Source organism: Nelusetta ayraudi, unplaced genomic scaffold (assembly GCF_046127955.1).
Source record: "Nelusetta ayraudi isolate G7.1 ecotype Tasmania unplaced genomic scaffold, CSIRO-AGI_Nayr_v1 ptg000135l, whole genome shotgun sequence".
In the NCBI taxonomy this organism is placed as follows: domain Eukaryota; kingdom Metazoa; phylum Chordata; class Actinopteri; order Tetraodontiformes; family Monacanthidae; genus Nelusetta; species Nelusetta ayraudi.
Genome location: NW_027466185.1, coordinates 4,590,200 through 4,610,976, shown reverse-complemented (window position 1 = coordinate 4,610,976; position 20,777 = coordinate 4,590,200). Strand labels below are relative to the sequence as shown.

The 20,777-nt window shown below is 44.6% G+C and overlaps 1 protein-coding gene across 3 annotated transcripts in view; it reads right to left on the bottom strand.

Moving 5' to 3' along the window:
• Nucleotides 1–20,777, bottom strand: part of osbpl8 (oxysterol binding protein-like 8) — a 69,008-nt gene that overhangs the window by 19,712 nt on the left and 28,519 nt on the right. For all 3 annotated transcript variants that reach the window (XM_076012242.1, XM_076012243.1, XM_076012244.1), the window contains 2 exons: nucleotides 18,417–18,587; nucleotides 971–1,044 (listed from right to left, as the gene is read on the bottom strand). In XM_076012242.1, the coding sequence (XP_075868357.1) occupies nucleotides 971–1,044; nucleotides 18,417–18,587 (245 nt within the window). The remainder of the gene's footprint in view (nucleotides 1–970; nucleotides 1,045–18,416; nucleotides 18,588–20,777) is intronic.

The window sequence follows — 20,777 nt, the reverse complement described above, 5'->3', positions numbered from 1 at the left end:
CTTTAACCTTTGCCCTCTGTTTTCAATCTCAAGCTATCACTCGCTTACTGGGAATCCCAAACTTAGCTCAGTTATCCAAACGAAGCCTATAAATGACAGCGCGGGTCAGTGCCAGCTATCGCAGCAAGCCAACGGGAGTGATTACAAGTGGAGAGACGGATGTCGGCGCTACTTAAAGCCTTAAAAATTCCATCAGATAATGCTGACATCTTCCCTGTCATGTTCTACTGCCTTTCACCGACCATGAAGCGAAGGATGATGGAAGCAGGGCCCAACGTTGAGCCTGATTCTTTGTCACTTTGAAGTTGAAGGTTCTTAAAGGGCCGGTTCAGAATTTTGGACACAGCATCAAGTTAGCAAGTTTCTAAGTTAGCCAGTGTGCTATTTATCAACAGAGACCGTCTCAACACGTTTCATCCAGTATTTCCCATTTAGCAGAGTTGAGCAAGTCATTGGTTTCTGATAGCCTGCCAATCAAAATAATCTTAACCGCTTCACAGTACATCCGGGGAAAATAAATTAGAAATTACATCTCCAGGCTATCGATGTACATGTCTGTGCTGACAGCTTAATGTTAGGAATAAAACTACCATTGCATTGCATTTTGAGGGACGAGTTTCTCAGCAGCGGCGCAATTTTACTTGATTCTGGTTAGTAGTGGAACAAACTGGCATTATAATATTTGCCTTGGGTAAGATTGTATTTATTGGCAGGCTGGTGAAAACCAGAAAACTGCTCAACTGGATGAAACGTGTTGAAACCATCTTTACTGATAGATAGCACACTGGCAAACTTGGAAACAAGGTCTTTTAAGCCCAAAATTTGAATTGATAAGAAGTCTTTGCAATTAAATTGGGACCACTGGCTCAGACACTGATCCCTGACAAGTGCTCTCCAAATGGACCTGGTTTTTCTAGACCCACCACCCCCTCGTTGATCGACCCCCTCAGCAGGGAGATTGGTTTCCTACCTTGCTCTTGGATATGGAATGTGAGTCCTCTTTCAAAGGCAGAGGTAAAAGGTCCTCCTTCCCTCGCTCGAAACCTGTGGCAAAAGATCAGAGAGGGGCGTCAAGAAAAGGTTGTGTTCAAACGTCGCTTCCAACAAATCACACTGTCGCTGGAAAACGCTGAAAAAAAAAAAAACAAAGCTGAAAAAGAATGTAAAACACCTGATATTCAACTAGTGGACCAACAGAAATGAAATTGTCGTTGGTTAATGAACACTCGATGAGCTACAGTGTGCCAATAGTGGGTGCGTGCTGATGGAAATTTCTCTATTTTTGGGACCATTCTCTGTAAACCCAAGAGGTGGTAGTGATGTTCCCAGTTCCCAGGAGGGCGACAGTTCCTCAGATACTCAGACCAGACCGGCTGGCAGCAACAACAACAACAATAACAACAACAGCCATGATCACCACGTTCAAAGTCGCTTCATTCCCCTTTTCTTTCTCATTCCTGCCTGACCTGCCGAAATGACTTGCTGCCATGTGATTAACTAATTAGCTACTTGTGTTCACAAGCAATTGAAGATTTTACCTTGTAAGTGAAATGCTTATGTCGTTGTAGATAGATAGCTAGATAGATGGATAGATAGATGGTATGGTGCAGCAAGGTATGGTGTTACCATAAATAAAATATTAAAAATAGTCTATGCATGCCTTAATAATGCCTTTCTTTTACTCATTACAAAGCAATATTGACTTTCTTCTCTAAATCCATTGTCTTCCTCCTCCTCTCTCCTCACTAATGACCTTTCATCGGCCTCCTGCAGTGTGTCATGTGCTCATGCAGTCGAGATTATACCAGGCTATCACAGCAGATGCATTCTGTTGCTCCTGATGTTGCACAGTGATGTTGTTTTGTCATGGGGAAATGCGAAAGTGTATTGCGATGTGTGATTGGATGTACTGTAGGTATGCATGGATGCATGTATTGTGACTCATTCTCTTGAGAGCCTGGGTTGTGGTGGGTGGGGTGGGATGTATGCCTTTGTGTTACTTGTATGTCGGACCTCCTCAAAAATGAGATGCTGCATCTCAAGTGGATATCCCGAATACATTGAAATTGAAATTGAAAAGGCCCGTTTGCACAAGTGGCACCCAGAATGCCTCCTAGTGGTGCACAGTCCGAGCAGTGTCATAATAAGAATCACTCTTAAAGGTTAAGTGTGTAATATTTGGAGATTTCCAAGAAGAAACAGTGGTTACATTTTTGATGAGATTAGATTCAGATTTTAGCGCTCTTTCAGTTATGTCCCCTTAGGGAGTCAGACTCTCTGAGCTTGCCAGTGAACTACAGTGGCCTGCGGACATAACTCTGGATACCTCATCCACCTTCTTTTTTGCTGGTTTATTAAATATGAAGCATGACAATGATCGGAACCATCAGCATGTGCAAGAGAAATAAACACACGTAGTGCAAGAATCAACATAAATGAGATAAATTCATAGTGCAGTTTAGTTCACAGTAGTGTTGCGAAAGGAACAGATCTGCTAGGAGTAAAAACCCTGTTGTTACATCCTCTACTATCTTACATATCAATCCATTTTCGGGTTGGTTGTAATTTTGCAGACGACACAATGAGTCATAATCTGCACCTCTGTAATGAATAAATCTTAAAGGTACAGTCTGTATAATTCTGCCACCTAGTGGTCCGATTTTAGATTGAAGCGTTCATTTGCTCACCCTCCCTCTCCCGAGCTTTCCAGTAAACTATGGTGGACTGCACACATAAACCTGGTAGATCGTCCACCTTCTTCTTTGTTTTTGAGAATGTGAAATGCATAGTCAGGCAGCTGGATTGTCCACACCAGGCTTCCTTAGAAATATGGCGGTGCAAGATGCAGCAAACTTGGAGCAAGACCTTTGATCTATGTATATTCTTATATATAAATAAGAACCATTCAATGACTTTTACTGTACTGCGATTATACACTTTTTTTAAAAAATGTATTTATGGGCAACATATTAAGGTTTTTAGTAATATAAAATCATAAATTAAGCCAAATTTTACACACTTGACCATTAAGTTTCCAAGTGCAATTTCTTTTTATACCTACGCTGTTGCCTTAATGCACATCAAGGCTTTCAGAGAGCTTTGTATGCTGGAGAAAGCCACCGAAAGTGTCTGCAGGCGGGTGGACAGAGATGCGCAACAGAACAATGGGGTACTCAATTACAAAAACGTCAGTTGAGGAAGTGCAATCTACTCTGCTCTACTCCGACTATGCGTGTAATCACAAGGGCGAGGAGTCTTTGCATTGGGCGCCGCAGCACTCTGTTCGGATCGAGTCCGTCGCCTGTGCAGATTAAGACCGGGAGAAATGCAAATGCTAACGTGAATCTAGTCAGAAGACCAGTGTCAGACCATCTGTGCCCACTTGACAGGCTCCATCTCCATGCCAACTTCAGCTGGGAGACGTACTCACGGCTGCATCAGCGATCCCACTCTCCCGCCACACTCGCGCCGACAATGGGCAGCCGGGGAAATAAAAGAGTCTAATCGGTTAATTAAATTAATAAATGTGTAGTGCAATCACAAAGCTGGCGCGCATCCTCCAGTGACAGCTAACGTGCGACTGGAATAATGCATGTATTAACATATTTCACAGATGGACTTCTCAGACAAACACTCTCAAACAGCCAAGAGAACCCGACTCGTCTAATCAAAGACATTACAAGAGCGAGTCTCCGCTGGTCTGTTGAAAAAAAGCTCGGAACAAAGAGAAGAGGAACAAGTGGAACGAGTCAACTCATCGAGAGTTCAATCAATCAGAACACGAGGAGGCGGGAAGTGCATGCGACAGCCTTGTCAAACTAACTTGTCCGGGAAAACACATCAAGTTTGCACCCAGTTTGGGGAAAGCTTTGATTGTTTCTTGTGTAACGTGAAACACAGAGAGAGAAAGTGGCTTGTGCCAGTTCGGTCTTTTTAAGATATGTGAGAACCTGAAAATGTTATGTTTATCAAATGCAATTTGTCACAGGAGGCAAAGCGTCTCGTATAAACAGGCTTCAAATGCTCTAAAAATTAGAGTACTCTAGTTCAGTACACAGTCCACGTGTAATCAGAATTATGATTAATCTATGTTTACATTTTTTTCATTTGTTTGGTAAAGCCAGGGAATATGCAAAAAATATATTGAGAGCAATGGCTCAGCTTTGTAAATGGACTCAGTAGCAGAAAAAGAGTTTGAAAACGTACAACTTGAGGCTAGCAGTGGAAATATTTAATAAAAATGTTCATCAAATTGTAGCGTGACAAAGATTTTTTTTTTTTGTGTATCCCCTAAAAAACCTGTTGAACTGGCAGAACTTTACTCACAGAGAGACTTGAACTCAGCCAGTTTTATGTAGCAAAGACAACACATGGCGGTGACCCTAAACAGTCATTTATGCAGGTATTCCATTCATAATTGTATGTACTTTATTTAACTTAAAAAAGGCCTGACTTTCACACTGCACACAAAACCTCTGCAGTCAAATTTACATGTAAACCACTGTGACACTGAAAATAGCACTATTTTTTGTGTGCTATGCCCCAGCATCCCAGTTATTAACGACTGTTGCTCCATAATGAACAGAGTCGTTGCTCACTTGTTCGGTATTACTAAAACAGCAACGGTAAGTTGGTCCGGAAATGGAACATGGGTCACACAGTCATATGGAGACAGCAGACCACTTGTCTCCACTTTCTATCATGTCTAGTAAATAAATGATTGAACTGAAATGTATGTAGTTTAAAAAATAAACTGCTGCTCATGAAGCCGCGCCCCAATCAAAACAACTCCGCGACCCAGTTTTGGACCAACAGTTCAGAAACACTGAGCTAGACTGTGCAGTAAAGAGGGATACGCAATGACGCTACTTACAGAATAAGTTGATTCAATGAGTTGAAGAACGCCTCGTATTTTTAACGTCTACATGCTTTTTTGTGTTCTAATGTCCAGTAAATATTTGCGAGCGGTCGGGATCATAAATAAATAAATAAATGAATGAATGAATGAATGAATGAATGAATAAATAAATAAATAAATACGCTCAGTGCGAGCGGACGCCATGCGCGCTCCAGCGTCTTTTCCCGGAGTTGTGGACACAACAACACACTGCAGAGGCCCCAGGAGCGGTCTCACGCTGCACCAATGAAGGAGGGAGTCGGGGGATGCGGAGAAGAGTTGAGAGAGCGCGGGAGAAGAGTTGAGAGAGCGCGGGAGAAGAGTTGAGAGAGCGCGGGAGAAGAGTTGAGAGAGCGCGGGAGAAGAGGGCGAGCTTCGCCACAAAAGAACGTCTTTCCTGCGTTAACGCTCCGCCGTGCGTTAAACCCAACACGGTCTAAATTACTCGGAAGCCGCCTGGCTGCAGACACAATACTGGCGGGCTGGACGAGTGGGAGAGAAAGGAACGCAGGTGATTTCTATTCAAAGCACACGTCTGCATGGCGAGTGCACGAGAACCAACCATCGATTTGAGAGCAAACTGTGTGTAACAACGTGAGGAGAGAAAATAATGATCTAAGTCCATTTACGAAAAAAATGAAAAAAAAAGTCTCGCCGCCTATTTTGCAATTTAGAGAGTCGGCAACTCTGCGACTGAGTCATCCAATTTTAATCTGTACGTCATGATTAATGCAACGCCGGCAGCTTGCTTCCTTCTCAAACCACCAACACTTCCAAAACACTCTCTCTCTCTCTCTCTCTCTCTCTCTCCCTCTCTCTCTCTCTCTCTCTCTCTCTCTGTCTGTCTGTCTGTCTGTCAGACCACGGAGTGGAACGCGGTATTCGGGTCACGTTCTCTCGATCCATCGCTCCGACTATCTCGCCGTAAATCGGACAATGCTGGTGCGTAACGGCGAAGAGCAGCGGCGCTAATCACATTTGTTTGTTTGTTCTTTTGGCTGTTGTCCAAAAGCGTGGGCGGCTTTCACAACGACTTAGTTAATGGCCACGTTGGTTAAAACAAAACAAAACAAAACAAAACAAAACAAAACATCAAATGCGGGTATATGTATAGCGCCGTCAACCCATTTCCTCTCCCGAATGCATCAATGTTGGAGTGTTTGAGTGCGACGAATGCCATGGCAACCAGAGCTTCGATATGATGGCGAGGGGGAAAGAAACCAAATGAAAAATGGGGAATTTTACTGGTAATATTTCTTAAAAAACAGAACAGAACAGAACAAAAAAACAAACAGTATATTACACAAACATCATCTACAGTACAAGTCAGGTAGCCTAGATAGAATAGAATAGAATGCCTTTATTTATCCCACATTATGACATAATTACAGCAACATAAAGAGCAAAAAAATAAGAATAATAAAAAAAGGAAAATAAAAGAAATAATATATAGAGTAAAAAATGGGAGTGAACAGCGACAGTTAATAAGCCAGGAACATCCTGGAACTCCCCCCACCCCACTTTCTGACATTTTACGTTTGCAGATTCATGCAACCGTGCTGCCATCGTTGCAAGTGTGGCACATCACATCACATTCCTCATGGTGGTTAAAATCCCATTCTTTGCTCATTACCTTGACGGCCAGGAATGCTAGCGAGTGTTTGAGAATGCAATACGCAGAGTCATCCCAACCCTGAGACGAGCCACGGCTTCATCTAATTATGGAGCTCAGGGCTACATCGTCTTCCGCTCTTTTATGAGCATTCTGAAAGGGCCCACTTCTACTTGTGAGTCAATTCCCTCTTGCTATTACCCCCCCGAACACAGAGGAAGCGATGGTACGCAGTCTCGAGTGCCTGGTCGACGCAGAGGGATCCTGCAGATCAATATCAAGCAGTAATTATGCATTTAATTAACAAGAAATGCTGTTTTGCTTAGGTCTTAGAGGCTGTTTTGTGCAAGTTGGAGCCATCACATGCTCCTCTGCATTCATGGCTTTAGGTGAAAAATGTATATAGTCGTCGCGCTGAGTTCTTGTGCAAATCAGTGGAAAGACTGCGGGCGAAAAAATCTAAAAACATTATTTGAACTTGAACTGCTGTTGTGCATTCAACCTGAAAGGATGTCTCTGCTCACCATTAGTAGCAATTTGGCAGGGAGCCGAGGTTTGAAAAAAATTCAGACAAAGTGCAATGCTGATGCTTTCAATGCTGAGGAAGCTCTTGCATGGATTTAACTGTTGAACGGCGCAATTATGAGTAGTTGAAGTCAAAGTTTTGGCTTGAAACGTCGAACAGCTCAAATAATCATTTCCTTAAGGCTGCGTTGGCATTTCTATTGGCTGCATAGAAACAAATATTTAAAACAAAATAATGTTACAAAAATACTAAATATCAAAGAAAATATTTACAATCAGTTGGTTGGTTGATTTAATTTGCAACTTGGGATTGTATCTCACAGAAAATATATCGCCAACCCAAAAAAAAGGTCAACAATAAGAGGAAATGAAACGACCGCTGTCAACACCACTTAAAATAAAACTGAGTCATCAGCCATTGTGTGATGCCGCAAGAAGACTCTCCTGCTGTGCCGACGCATAGACCCAAAGAATAAAAAAAAGAAATAAAAACTGAAAACTAACAGAGTGAAAACACAAACAGTGAGCAAGCGCAGCCTGCTTGCACCAGCTGTCTCCTGCAGCAGCCCGTTGAAAGCAGAGCAGCAGCGTCTGTTAGCGGGAGTGCCGTGTATAAAGAAGAATGGAGGCAGGAGAAGAAAATAAGATGATTGTGAGAAAAACAGCATGACTCAGACAGACACAAGTTATTTGTTTTGTTCTGGGAGCGACTTCTTCAAAAGCTAAAAAAAAACAAAAAACAAACAAAGTCGAACAAGTCGGCCCCGCTGACGCTGCTGACGCCGCTCCGGCGTCGCGCTGGTGGGAAGTGCTGCATTGAAGTAACGGCGGGCGGGACTTGTGCGCAGTCAGCCTTTCCTGGATTATAAAGGTTAAAAAAAAGTCATCTGCAAAAAGGTGAGACGGAGGGGACGGGGAGCTGCCAGCTGTCCAACCGGGGAGGCGGGGCTTTGTCCTATCCGGCAGGACAAACACGGGGGGGGGGGGAGGTGGTGGATGGTGGTGGTGGGGAGGTGGTTGCATCCGACAGGGTTGAGAGTTTGCAAATGAACACTAAAACTGCTTTAATCCCGAGCATTCAGCCAGATTCCATTTACGTCTATAAAAAAAGCGAGGATTAGCGCTGTAACGCCGCCGCGGAGGTATTGTTGCGATTTGCGTAAAAGCGAGGGAAGGACGAAGTTCACGTGTGTGAGGGCACATCCAGGAAGTACTTGATGATGCTTAAAATAAGTTTGTAAATTTGTGAAATTTTTCTTCAGCAGTATGACTCAATACAATGCAATACTGTATGATGCCATATGACACAATATGCTACAATATCATACAATTTTTTTCCTAAGACTCCCAAGTCCGTACATCAAAGTATCAATTACAACCCACGACCGTTGAACCCCTTCTTGGTTTGGTGTTGTTGGTGCTGTTGCTGTCCTGAATATTTGTTTTCATTACAGTTTTCTTTTACCATTTTTAAAGCAAAGACCATTTAGGAAACCGAGTCAAAAAGCCAATGAAGACTGGAAGTCTTGTGTGAATATAGCACAACTGCATTGGCCGACTTGCTACGTGATGCTGCTTTGTGTTGACGTGCATTCCTTTTGTCCATCCGTTTTCTTCTAAGATACGTTTCTCTGCGGAGTTCATTTCCTGTTAGCATCGGTCTGTTGAGCATCTGCTCAGGTCAGTGCTGTGATTCATTTTTGCAAATTTGTTCGAGAAACCGAGGGAATGTCGCATTGACACAATTCAAACCGCAGGAGTGCATCATCTTCCAACCATCCGCTCGTGTCACCCCGGAGCTTGCAAAAGTGCGCATCTCCTAGCAACGCCAGCCCAGAGACGTCACTCCGCGGCTGCAAGGAATTCCCACACTGGGGGGGCTTTGAACTCGTTTGACCAAGCCTACTATCTTGTCCTTTTACCGTGCAATGACTCATTCCATTTACATACTCACCCATTAGGTTTTTCTTGCTTTCTGCAAAGATGAACCAAATGCTTTAATGTTCAAATGACTCAAATGCTAAGAAGTGTTGCAGGCCGAGTCCGCATAATCAATCTGCATCCATTTCATAAAAGCCAACAGAGCCAGCTTAAGACTTTTGAGAACTACACTGATCACAGGAACCAGCCTCTACAGGAGGTAATGAAGGAACCAAACTCTGTAGGTGCCAATACAAGGGACTAAGTTCAGCTGTATCCAATGGACACAAAAACTCTGCAGGAAATTATGAAGCAAGTAACCACAGGAACCCATGGAACCAAACTCAGTAGAAACAAATGGAACCAAACTCAGTAGAAACAAATGGAACCAAACTCAGTAGAAACCAATACAGGATCTAAGCTCCGCTGTAACCAGTGGAACCAAAACTCTGTAGAAACCAACGAACCCAAACTCTGTAGCAAACGCTGTAGGACCTAATTAAGGAACCAAACTCTGCAGGAACCAACACAGGAGCTAAGCTCTGCAGTAACCATTGGGACCAAAACCTGTGGGAACTAATGAAGGATCCAAACATAGGAACCAATGGAACCTTGTCTTTAGGAGCCAAAAGAACTAAACTCTGTGGTACCCAATAGAACCAAACTTTGTAGGAACTAATGAAGGAACCACACTCTGAAGGAACCAATGTTGGAACCAAACACTGCAGGAACGAAAGGAACCAAACACTGTAGAAGCAACTAAGCTCAGCTGTAACCAGTGGAACCGGACTCTGGAGGAGCTGATGAAGGAACCAAACATAGGAACCAATGTAACCAAACACTGCAGGAACAAATGTTTCAACCAAACAGAAGGCAATGATGAAAACACATTCCACTGCTGTCAGGTTCTTCGCGATCCCACATTCAAAACACTTGAAACAATCACTTAACGACCACGGCTACAAAAGGAAAGCGGAACTACGGGCGGACAGGGGGGAGCTACTCACGTCAAGAATACCAAAAGTCTACACAACAGTCTCACACTACCACACACCCACCTGGCAGAGAAATGGGTGACAGCTCGTTATAGCCCCCGAAGGAGGCGTTGCGGATTAGCTTGCGCCCGTCCGGGTGTGGAGGTCGGAGCGACGCCGTCCCGCCGCACGTCGAGAAGCGGCGGCGACTCAGGAGGCCCTCCTCCTTCATCATCGGGCCGGCGTGCGGGAGGCAGTGGTGGGTGGGGAGGTGGTAGGGAGTAGTGTGGAAACTTAAGTGGGGGGCGGGTAGATTGGGGAAATGGTCCGGTGGTCCGTGCCGTGCAGCTGGGGGAGAGGGGACGGGAGCCGAACAAAGAGCGAAGCAAGTCAAAAAAACGCGCCCACGGAGAGAGAGAGAGAGAGAGAGAGAGAGGGAGCGAGAGAGAGAGAGAGGGAGAGCAACAGAGAGAGAGAGAGAGAGGGGGGATCTCAGGTACGACACCAGCGTGGTCTGCTGCCTTTTTCCCCTCAACGCGGCTCCCTCCTTCCGCTCCTTCTCTGCGAGTGTGCGAGTGACGGCAGCAGCCCTTGCCGGCGCTTGATAAGCAACCAGGGCGCTAAGCCCCTCCCACTCCCCCTCCCCTCCTCTCTCCTCCCGCCCAGACGGGCTGGAGAGCTGCGTCGTCTTCGCTTGAGAAACAGCCTTTGTGTTTTCACAGCTCGCCTTTTGAAAGAAAAATTCTGCCTCACCTCTGCGTGCGTTTTAACCATGAAAAAAGGAGACGAGCTGTGTTCATGTGCACAGCAGTCGGCTTTCTTCAAACTAGCGACATGTGCATGTATACAGTATATGAGCTAAACCAAGCTAAGTTAAGCTAAGCTAAGATAAGCTTTTATTGATCCTCCTTGGGATCAATTAATATGCAACCAGTATAAGCACGAATGATAATAATATTAATAATAATAATAATAATAATAATAATAATAATAATAATAATAATAATAATAATAATCATAAGAATAACTTCATGTTTTATACAAAATAATTGACATTAGCATGAGTTGTAACGTTACTAACTAAAGCTTATCTGCTAGCTGATGATGAGGCTGTGGTTTTCGCTCCCAAAGTGGATTTTTAAATGGAGGCTGGCATTTTCCGTAGGTGTAAAAGGCTCACAGCGTGTTTCCCCCACGGCTGGTGCAGTGTGCCTCCGTTGCTGCGACACTCGTGTGCAATAATAAAACACCGTATCACGACGCGGGCGCCGCAGGTCTCAGCTTTACACGGAGGCGAGGCCACGTGGGGCTGTTTTCACTGGGGTGTTTCTGAAGGATATTCAGCTGCAGCAGCCCCCGATGTGCCCATTTTGAACACGCACGCACACACATACGCACGCACGCAGAAAGAAGGAAGAAATGTATCACACCACTGGCCCAAAAGGTTCAACATCGATCCTCACATCTATCATGTGAATAGAGGCTCTGGTGCTTTTGCCAAATGTATTTTGCTCCTTCAGCAAACACCTACAGACTCTGACAGACAAGTTCTGTGACTTTGAAACGAAAAACAAAAAAACAAAAAAACAAAAAAAAAGTAAAATCAGATTCTGCTGCTGAGCTGAGGTAAGATAATCAAGGTTACGCCCGATCGACGCAGGATGACAAACATTTATTTTTAACATTAAGGGCTGCAAGGACACGAGTGTTGACTGCAATGGCTTTGACATCAGAGGCTCTGCACTTTTTGTCCGAGCACCTGCGACCACATGAACGCTCACACACGCTTGATTGCTGAGTTCCGTTGTTTACGTAAGCTCATTACTTCAACGCCAAATTTACTCAAATGACCAAGTTATGATTGTTGGATTGTTTGCACGAAGAACTAAATCAAGCCAAGATTGCCGTCGACCAAACGGTGAGCGGCAATGCTAACCCTTAGCATCGACAGCATTTTAAGAATTGTACGTTTGCCAGGATTACATTTGTGGCAATTTGTAGCAGGTGCCACGAACGTGCATATATGTGGTGAACTTACTTGACAGGCTAAGCTAAACAACCGTAAAAAGCTCCTTTGCTGTAAAGTCAATGAAAGTGGTCCCAAGTTTTATGGGACCAAGCTAAACAAAAAAAAAAAAGGAATGATTTTTCCACATCTGCGCTGGCTAGCATAGAGACAGATACATATTTATAGGGAGAAGCCAGGAGTTGACGTCACCGGTCATTAGCATCTGCAACTGTGGGCGACTGCCAGTGACCAGTGCACAGCAGCATACTAAAATATTATGCACTCAGTCAATCAGTTTTTTGCGATTATTTACCTTTTACATGACATGAAATCAACTGCATATATATATTTGAAATTGCAAATCATGTTTCGGGAGAAGCGACGGGACAGCACAATTGCACTGTACTCTTACATGTACATATTGATTAACTTACCCTCTTGACAAATCTAATTATTGGCGCTGCCATTTAGCCGACCTTCCATTTTTTGCTCCTCTTCCACTTAAGCCCCTCAGAGAATTGACGGAGCTTCCCCCTGGTGGTGTGAACGCTTCCCGCAAACAGTCACAGCCAGTCACGTGACCCCGGGACGGCTCGGAGGAGGCTAACAGGGCCGTAATCCCACACTGAACTGCCGCGGCAAAATAACTAAAGAGATCTCCAGCTCGGCTGCTCGGATGTAAGAAAGCAATTAGGATGTTCGGAGATCCCAGAACTAATTAACCCGCTTGGGGAGGGAAAGTCAATTTATGCCTATACCAGCTGCGTGCCAGAGTCATTTACTAAGTATAGTCATCATCTGGGTCAATTTGGGTTTTGTTTTTTTTTATGTTTTTTTTTTTTTTTTTTTAAGTCAATTCAGTAACGGTGAGTGTGACGCTAACTGGCAAAATCTTATTAAGGGCCTCTCAAACTGCATTAGCAACCTATGGAGTGGACTGCATATGGCTCTGAGCTGCTCTAAAGGAGCCGTCACTGGATGGAAACCTGGGGGTGGGATGCGGGGGTGGGTGGTGCCATTTGCATTTGACTTTTCAGTAAGAACAAAATAAATCGAATCTTGACAGCGCAGGTACACGCAAAGGCGGCGTGCACTGACGGGGGACTGACGGGGTGCCCAGGAAGTGGGCGTTACTGGCTCAACGTGTGGAAAATTCAGCTGTTTGAAGTAGAAAAACACAGCTTCTGTCGAGGGAATTTCTAATCTCCTCCGCCGAGCGACAAAGTTGCCACCGTTTAACCATTTCTATCAAAACATTTCTCAACCACTGCGTTTCATAGTTTCACTTATTTATATGCAATGTTATGTAAATAATGTATAAATAATCCAACTGTCCATATATAGATGTCAATATTTGTTTTCCTTTCTTACTCTTTAAATATTTCATTTTTTTTATTTCTTTATTTCTTTCTCATTCATAGATGTTTTTCTTCTCTTTGCACTGTGTATGCTGCTAAAATGGTGCAAATTTCCACAAGGTGGGATGAATAAAGGCATTCTATTCTATTTGATTCTGTTCTCTTCTATTCTACAGATGAACCTGGCAAAACTGACCGGCAGTTAACACGCCGCCATTACTGAAGTGCTGAAAATTCAACTCTTCTCACTCTTTTCTCACATTTCTTCTTTTGTTAAAACGGCATGGAGTGGGAATACTTGCACTGTATTCAACGAGTTGGGCGCAAGACGAAGAGAACCGCTTGAAATAGGGTGGCCCTTGAAGTGGGAGTGCAGACGCGTGTTGACGTCTCATGTAAGCCATAAGGCTGAGTCCCAAGCAGACCGCTGGGATGCTCGCGTCAGCTCCACCTTACACCCCTCACAGTGGGGGACGTTGGGCTTTGGGGTGAAATGTTGATTTAATGGAACAGAACGGAGCACAATAGAGCAGAATGCCTGCAGCCCACATTGGGGAAATGTACACAATTACAACGACAATGCAATTGCGTTGACCCATGAATGACGAGAACTAAGTGTTGAACAGTTATTCAGTACGTTACTGAGAAATCAACAGTGTTAGTTTCATCCAATAATTTGAGATAAAGAAATGACCATTGAGCACTTTCACGAGTATGACTGGACAGCAGACGAAGCGTGACACAGTAACCGAGGAGGTGCCGGCGCACAGCTTTACGTCACGGCTGCAAGGAGGAGCTAGCAAAGCCCGGGATTAGCCGCGCAAAGAGGCTTTTCGAAAAAAAAAAAAAAAAAAAAAAAGGCCTTTGAGGCGTCCCCTCCTCCTGTTTTCCACAATGGCCAACTTTTAGAGACTCTTCACTCTCAAAGACTGTTGGTATTTTTCTTTTATGACAGACACAAAACATTTGAATACTTTTAGACGTCGTTCTCGTACGTGGATATGTTTCAACGTAAACTTTCTCGTCTTCCTCAGGAGGTCACGAGAATGTCATGGAGGTGCAGCCCGCCTGTCACATTTTGGCAGGTGGAACCCCCCCACTTCCTACACACACACACACACACACAAACATCTCCACCACAACCTCCCCGCACCACCAGGAGTGACGGAAGTTTACATCGAAACTCATCGAGATACAAAAAAACAAGATGTCAACATGTCACACGTCATAGAAGAAATGTTCCAACGGTCGTACACGTTCAATTACGATGAGACTCTCATGTCGGACCGACACCGAGCAGACAGACGGGGACGGTTGAGGGGAAGACAAAGAAGACGGGAGGGGTTCAGGGAGGGTGGGAAATGACAGCAGCTGCTGAACTTCCAAGCAGCTTCCTACCCTACCTTGTTGCCCTCCTCCTCCTCCTCCTCCTCCTCTCTCTCCTCCTCCTCCTGGCTACAGCGTGAACGGGACTCTCCTCCGAATCGCGCCGTGATCTCCGCTGCCGTCCGTCTCGGGGCCCGAGGCCGAGGTCTTCCCGGTGCTCCCGGCCCCTGCCACCATCGCGATGCCCGGCGCAGCCCTGCGCCTCCTCCAACTCCGTTACCTTATCTGCACGTCCCAGATCAGGGCCGGCGTCGCCAACCCGGGCCTGCGCCTCTCGTTGGCCGAGAGTGCGAGCGGAAGGAAGGAGCGGCGGGCAGGCATTGGCTGTGCTTCGGATAAGCCCCACCTCCCACCTCCTCCACCCCCCAACTCCTTCACCCCAGCCCCCACTGGTGACAGCGACTGACGGGGTATAATCCCCGCGGCTGATCTTAAAATCCGTGACACCGCCTGCTCTCTCTCTCTCTCTCTCTCCCTGCCTCCCGCCCACTCATTCACTTCCTCTTCCCGTCCCCTCCTGACTTCTTCCCTTTCCAACCTCGCTCTCCACAGCTCTTTACGTCACCGCCCACCCACCCCGCACCCCTGACGCCGAGAAGAAGACTGCAGCCGCAGTATGACCAAGCTGAGGATGGTGGATATGACGCAGAACAACCTCAAAGAAAAAAGAATCTAAACGGTACATTCGCAGCACTGTGTATCTGTCACTCTGTGCATTTTGGAAATGCAAAACAACTCTTCTGCTCACCGTGGGACTTCTTGTGTGCTGTTCTCATAATAGGTTGAGAAACAATTATTAGATCAGAGCCTTTTATCCAGCTTAAGGTTTTGATAATGTAATCTCCCTACTGGTTTTGGATTTCCTTATCACATCTGTCTTTTGGAAGACTTCTCTCAAACTGGCAAGAGCAGGGGAATGTTTGATGGGGATTTACACTTTCAGCAGCCCCATGTGAGAATCACACATTTGAATCAGCTGATCACCAATCTGTGCATTTTCTGTCACCCGTCATGCTTCAGTGTCTCGCAAAGGCGACGAGGGCAAGCGCAATATCACTGCTGTTCTTGCAAAGGTAACAGTGTTGCTCTTCAGCTTCTGCATCGCAGCTTCAGCATTCAGAATCTACTGTATGATGATGACTGCACTGCATTCAATTACTCTGGTAGACCGCTCTGAAAATACGCCTTATAAAATATAAAATACGTCTTAATCAGACCTTCTTTTTATGTTTAACTTGACAAGAATATTGCTGTGCTTTGAAGATCTGTTAGGGCCAAACAAAATCTTGAATTTTGAAATGTATTGATAAATAGATGAACTCACAAATAAATTATGAGTTTATTCATTCAGACTATGACAGGAGTTGCTACAATAAGGTGTGTGAAACTGCCTCAAGATCCCACTCCGCCTGCCTGGGACGTGAACAAACCCCACAGTAGTTTAAAGAGAGACTCCTTCGTTACGTCAGTCGTAACGCTGTGACGGCCGGAAGTGACATTGAGCAGAGACATGAGACCAGACATGAGAAAATAACTGCAATCATTCGGTCAATGGAGCGCAAAGCGCGCCAAAAGTCCATGCTACCTCGAACCTGAGAGCGGCGGTCATGGAAACACGTTTTGGGCTGTGGAGAGCTTCCCCCGTTTTTTAATCACACCGTCAGCCTGCTAATTTAACACAACCCTGCAACGCAACTTGGCTACACACTTTGCACAGACATATGGACGACTTGTTTTTACCGAATCTACATGTCCAAATTAATACATCGCAAATATCGACAAACAAGACAAGTAACAGAACCATTAGTGCGAGCAGCACACGGCCCGCTGATGCCTTGTGCTGCTCGTGAAAGCCCGCGTCTGAGCTGCAGTCATAGACGGCGAGAGACCAGTATGTGCTGTCCTTGCGCCCTCTTGTGGCAGAACCGAGGAACAAACGATGATGGCGCAGAAAGATGATTATGTTTATCATAACCTGCGACGCAAGAGAAGATCATTAAAATATGAAGCTACGCCACAAAACTACTGTTCAGCCGACAAACAGAGACAAAGTCAGTTGAAATGATAAACCAGCTACTCAACTTTGTGCATCTGTGTGAGGCGAAGTCGGCCATTTCTTACACGTTTCAAATCAATTAAAAGTGAATGAATGAAAGAATGAATAAATAAATAAATAAGTTCAGACCCGCTTTTATGAATATATGCAGAGGACGCGTGTGCCAAAATCAACCTAGACTCTCAGTCAATGCGGCCAAGAATCCACCAGGGGGAGTTGTAACATAAAAAACCACACACAGGGAGGATGAGAGGTGATGTAAGATCCCATTTGAATTTACCCTTGAGCTGATTTCTAGACAGTCATCCATCACATGATTTGCTCTCTATGCTCTCTGTGGCTCGTGCGACAACAACAGTGCCGACCAGCAAAATAAAAGCGCAGTCCCACTGGAGTAAACCCGGCCTGTGGATTATCTAACGCGGGGTGGCTCTAATGCGTGCGCTGCGAGGGGTTGGAACACCACGGAAACTGCAAAGGCAGCAGCCGAGAGGCGTTTGGGTGCGTCGGCGACTGCAGGTGCAGGTGGGCCGCGTGAGTCACCTTTCGTCTTTTGCAAGAACACTGAAGGCTGACAACTGGCCAGAGGCTGCAAATGTGTTCTTTTTATAATGTATTTTTTTAATGGAATATAATGTACACATTAGCAATGCTGCGGTTGACATCCATGTGTGTGCATGGTATCAGGAAGGAGAGTCTGGTCACTAATCATTGCCTATAATGTATTTATTACAGTAAATGATGAATGTTGATATTTTTATATGTCTATGTTCAGCCCAATTGATTATTATCTGTAGTGCAGTTTAATTATGGCTTGTCCACTGTGCACGTTTTTACATCGTGTGGTTTGTTCTTGTGTTGAGCTGTCATATATGAAGTCTCTAACAGTTAAGTAAAGTTATTTTAATTGAATTGAATTGAAGCACCATGCAGGGCGGAAACAAACCCCTTTTTTTCTTGTGAACTAAAAACCCAACTCATGCGCAACGGTCACTGGAGTTGGGGCCGATATTGACATTTTCTCCAATGTTGATGGGTTTTCACGGCAGAGTTTGCAGCCAATACAAGAAAGGATTGGCCCACACCCCGCCAGCCAATAGCAACTTTGTTCTGTCAACAACCTATTGCAGGCAAATCTGTTTTTCTTTCTCCAAGTAACACCAAATAATAAATACTACAAAACAATAGAAAAAATTGTGTAAAACAGACATCTGAAAACTACATTAAGTTCAGTTTTTGTTTCATTCTGGAAGATTCTTAAAAGGGTTGTTTTATGGTATGATTTCTAATTAATTGCGCAGGATACAGCTGGGATAGGACTAGATTCTATTTCGGACCAAAAAAAGAGGAAGAACCAAACCGATAGTGTATTTGTAGTCGCAGGAATACTTGTTTGTGTGCAGGTTTGCTGTTCATTCTTTGTATTTATGTTTTTTGCATTACATTACATACATCTTACAGTTTGATTTTTGATTTATTTTGTTAATTTTTGCAGGGATTTATCAAAAATGATTTGAAATTAAAAAAAAACAACACATTTTTCCCACAGCGGAACCAATACAAATTTGCCCCCAGAAGGTTGTGGTGACAAGAGAAAAGCAATTAGCAAGCACCCGTGCTGAACTGAGCGGGTCGCCTCCTGCCTGTCGGGAGAGGTGAAGGCCGGTGCGGACGGCTTACCGTGGCTGTAGCTCACGCCCGGGCTGAGGTTGGAGGGCGTGGCGACGTGCTCCCTGCTGGGTGTCTGGAGGCCCGCCTCCTTCTCCCGCTCCTTGTCCCGCTCCTTGGCCTGGCGCTGGCTCATCCTGGCTGGGGTCAGGGGCACCAAGTCATCACTGGACGTTACAGCCGCTGCAGGTGGTGGAGGAGGAGGCAGGGGAGCAAAAAAAAGAAAAGAAAAATGCTCTGGTAAAAATACTGATTAAACTCCCTTACTCAAGTTAAAGTAAGAAAGTAAAGGTTCTGAAATGTACTTAAGCAAAAAGTAAAAATTTTGTATTTTTTTGCCGCTAATGAAACAATACATTTTGCTAAACTATCAATATTGTGACAGAATCGTCTGGACTGAAATGACCAGAGTGATTCCAAAGCTGAGGTACTAAAATAATCTCCCACTAAAATATGCTTCAATATGTTTAACTACATAAAAGCATCGTGAAAATATCTCCAATTTAAACAGCTAATTACAAAAACTCTTTTAAACACTAAAGTAACCAGCGTGTTTTTCCAATGTAGGGAGTAGAAAGCACAGATGTTTGTATTCAACTGTAGGTAGTACGAGTAATAAATTGTCAGAAGTACAGACACCAGAAAAATCTACTTCAGTACGGTAGCAAAGTAATTGTACTTTGTTCGTTCCCACCTCTGTCATTAAGACACAATTTAATCCACAGAATTCTCAAAAGCGCACAACACAGACAAAACCAACAAGATATCGACAGAAATGATTATTTTCAGCTGGGTTCAGCTGGGTTTGTCTCAAACACTCTCATTCTCAGGTTTACCACCTTCCCATCTGTCCATTAGAAATGGCTTGAAAAGAAAATCTTCTAAAAATATTGCAATATTTTTTCCTTCTTAATCTAAGGATCGCAATACTTTGGAGAGATTTGACACTAACGGCAAGACAGTTTCTGTTAACAGCCTCGGGAAAGTTTCGAGAGCTATTCAGCACGAACACTTGAGTCTTTCGAGGGCAGAAGGCTTTAGCGTTCCCAATTTGGAGAGAAAAGAAAAGAAAAAAAACAGAGCAGAACAGTCACGTGTGCGTTGCCTCTCGCCAGTTGTATTAACTAAATGGTGTGGGCCTTCGTGCAGCGAGGGCAGAGAAAGTTTTCAGTTGCCTGGAAACAGCAAACGTGGTCAAGGAGATTTTGTTGAGGACACCTGTGCTATGCGATTTCCCATTGTCGCATGTCTCCATTATGCACTATGCTGCATTTTCTAAGCTTAACATTTTTTTATTTATTTTGAAATCAAAGTTGCAAGTAAAGAAAAGTAAAGTTCTGTGCCTCACACACACACACACACACACACGCACACACACGGGCACACACACGCGCACACACGCGCACACACACCTTTTTGTGATGCAAGTGACGGGAGGAGAGGAGACAGTCTCAGATTAAAATAGAATAAATGAGTGTGCGCAGCGGCAGGTGTCCCTGAAATAAAACTGCTCTGTCACACACGCGTCAGCGCAGGTTTTCCACGTTTGAATCTCCGAAACAACATGGAAAGCTTTTGCACCAGGAGAGAGAAAAAAACAGAGTGCATGGGAGGGCAAAGGGCAAGACCATCAAAACAAGATGGAAGGACATTAAAAAGACTTTTGCGTTTTGCTCCTCAGGTCTCACCTAAGATGAAACGCGTATTTGAGAGATGGTATTTATCATATCTTCGTAAAAACGATGAGCTAGTGAATTAAAAATGAACTTGGTCTATCTAGATCGGGCATGGGCAAGCTACGGCTCGGGGGCCGAATGCGGCCAGTTGAGCTTTTAAATCTGGCACTCTGAACTTGAAGAAATGATATGAATAGTAAGTAATTCATGGATGAGCTGTATGTCATCCAGGTTTTCAGTGTTTCAAGAGTCATTTCAATAAAGAGCTAAATACTGTGGGGCTGTGGGGCTGGGTGGGGCTGAACAAACACAGATTTTGTTCATTTTCAATAGATATTAAAGCAAATGTTTCCTACATATCCCATGATATACTGTATTTTTTCCTCCTTTGAGGTGGGTCACCAGAACACTCCATCCATCTGCTCCTGCTCTGGCGCCCCCTGTCAAGTTTTATAAGCCATGGTGGCCCACCAGTCAAAAGAATTGCCCTCTAGATTTGACCCCCGTCGGTGCTTTAAATGGAGGACGTGGGTTCGCTGGCTCAACTGGAAACGCCTGGACATGCAAGCCCAGAACAGACGTGTGGTCGCGGAGAGGTACTTCAAAGAGCTGTCGGCAGGCAGGGGGGCCGAGGGGCCTTTTTTGGCGGCTCAAGAAAAACGAACCACAAGCTTCCGCATGCACACTCTGGGAACAT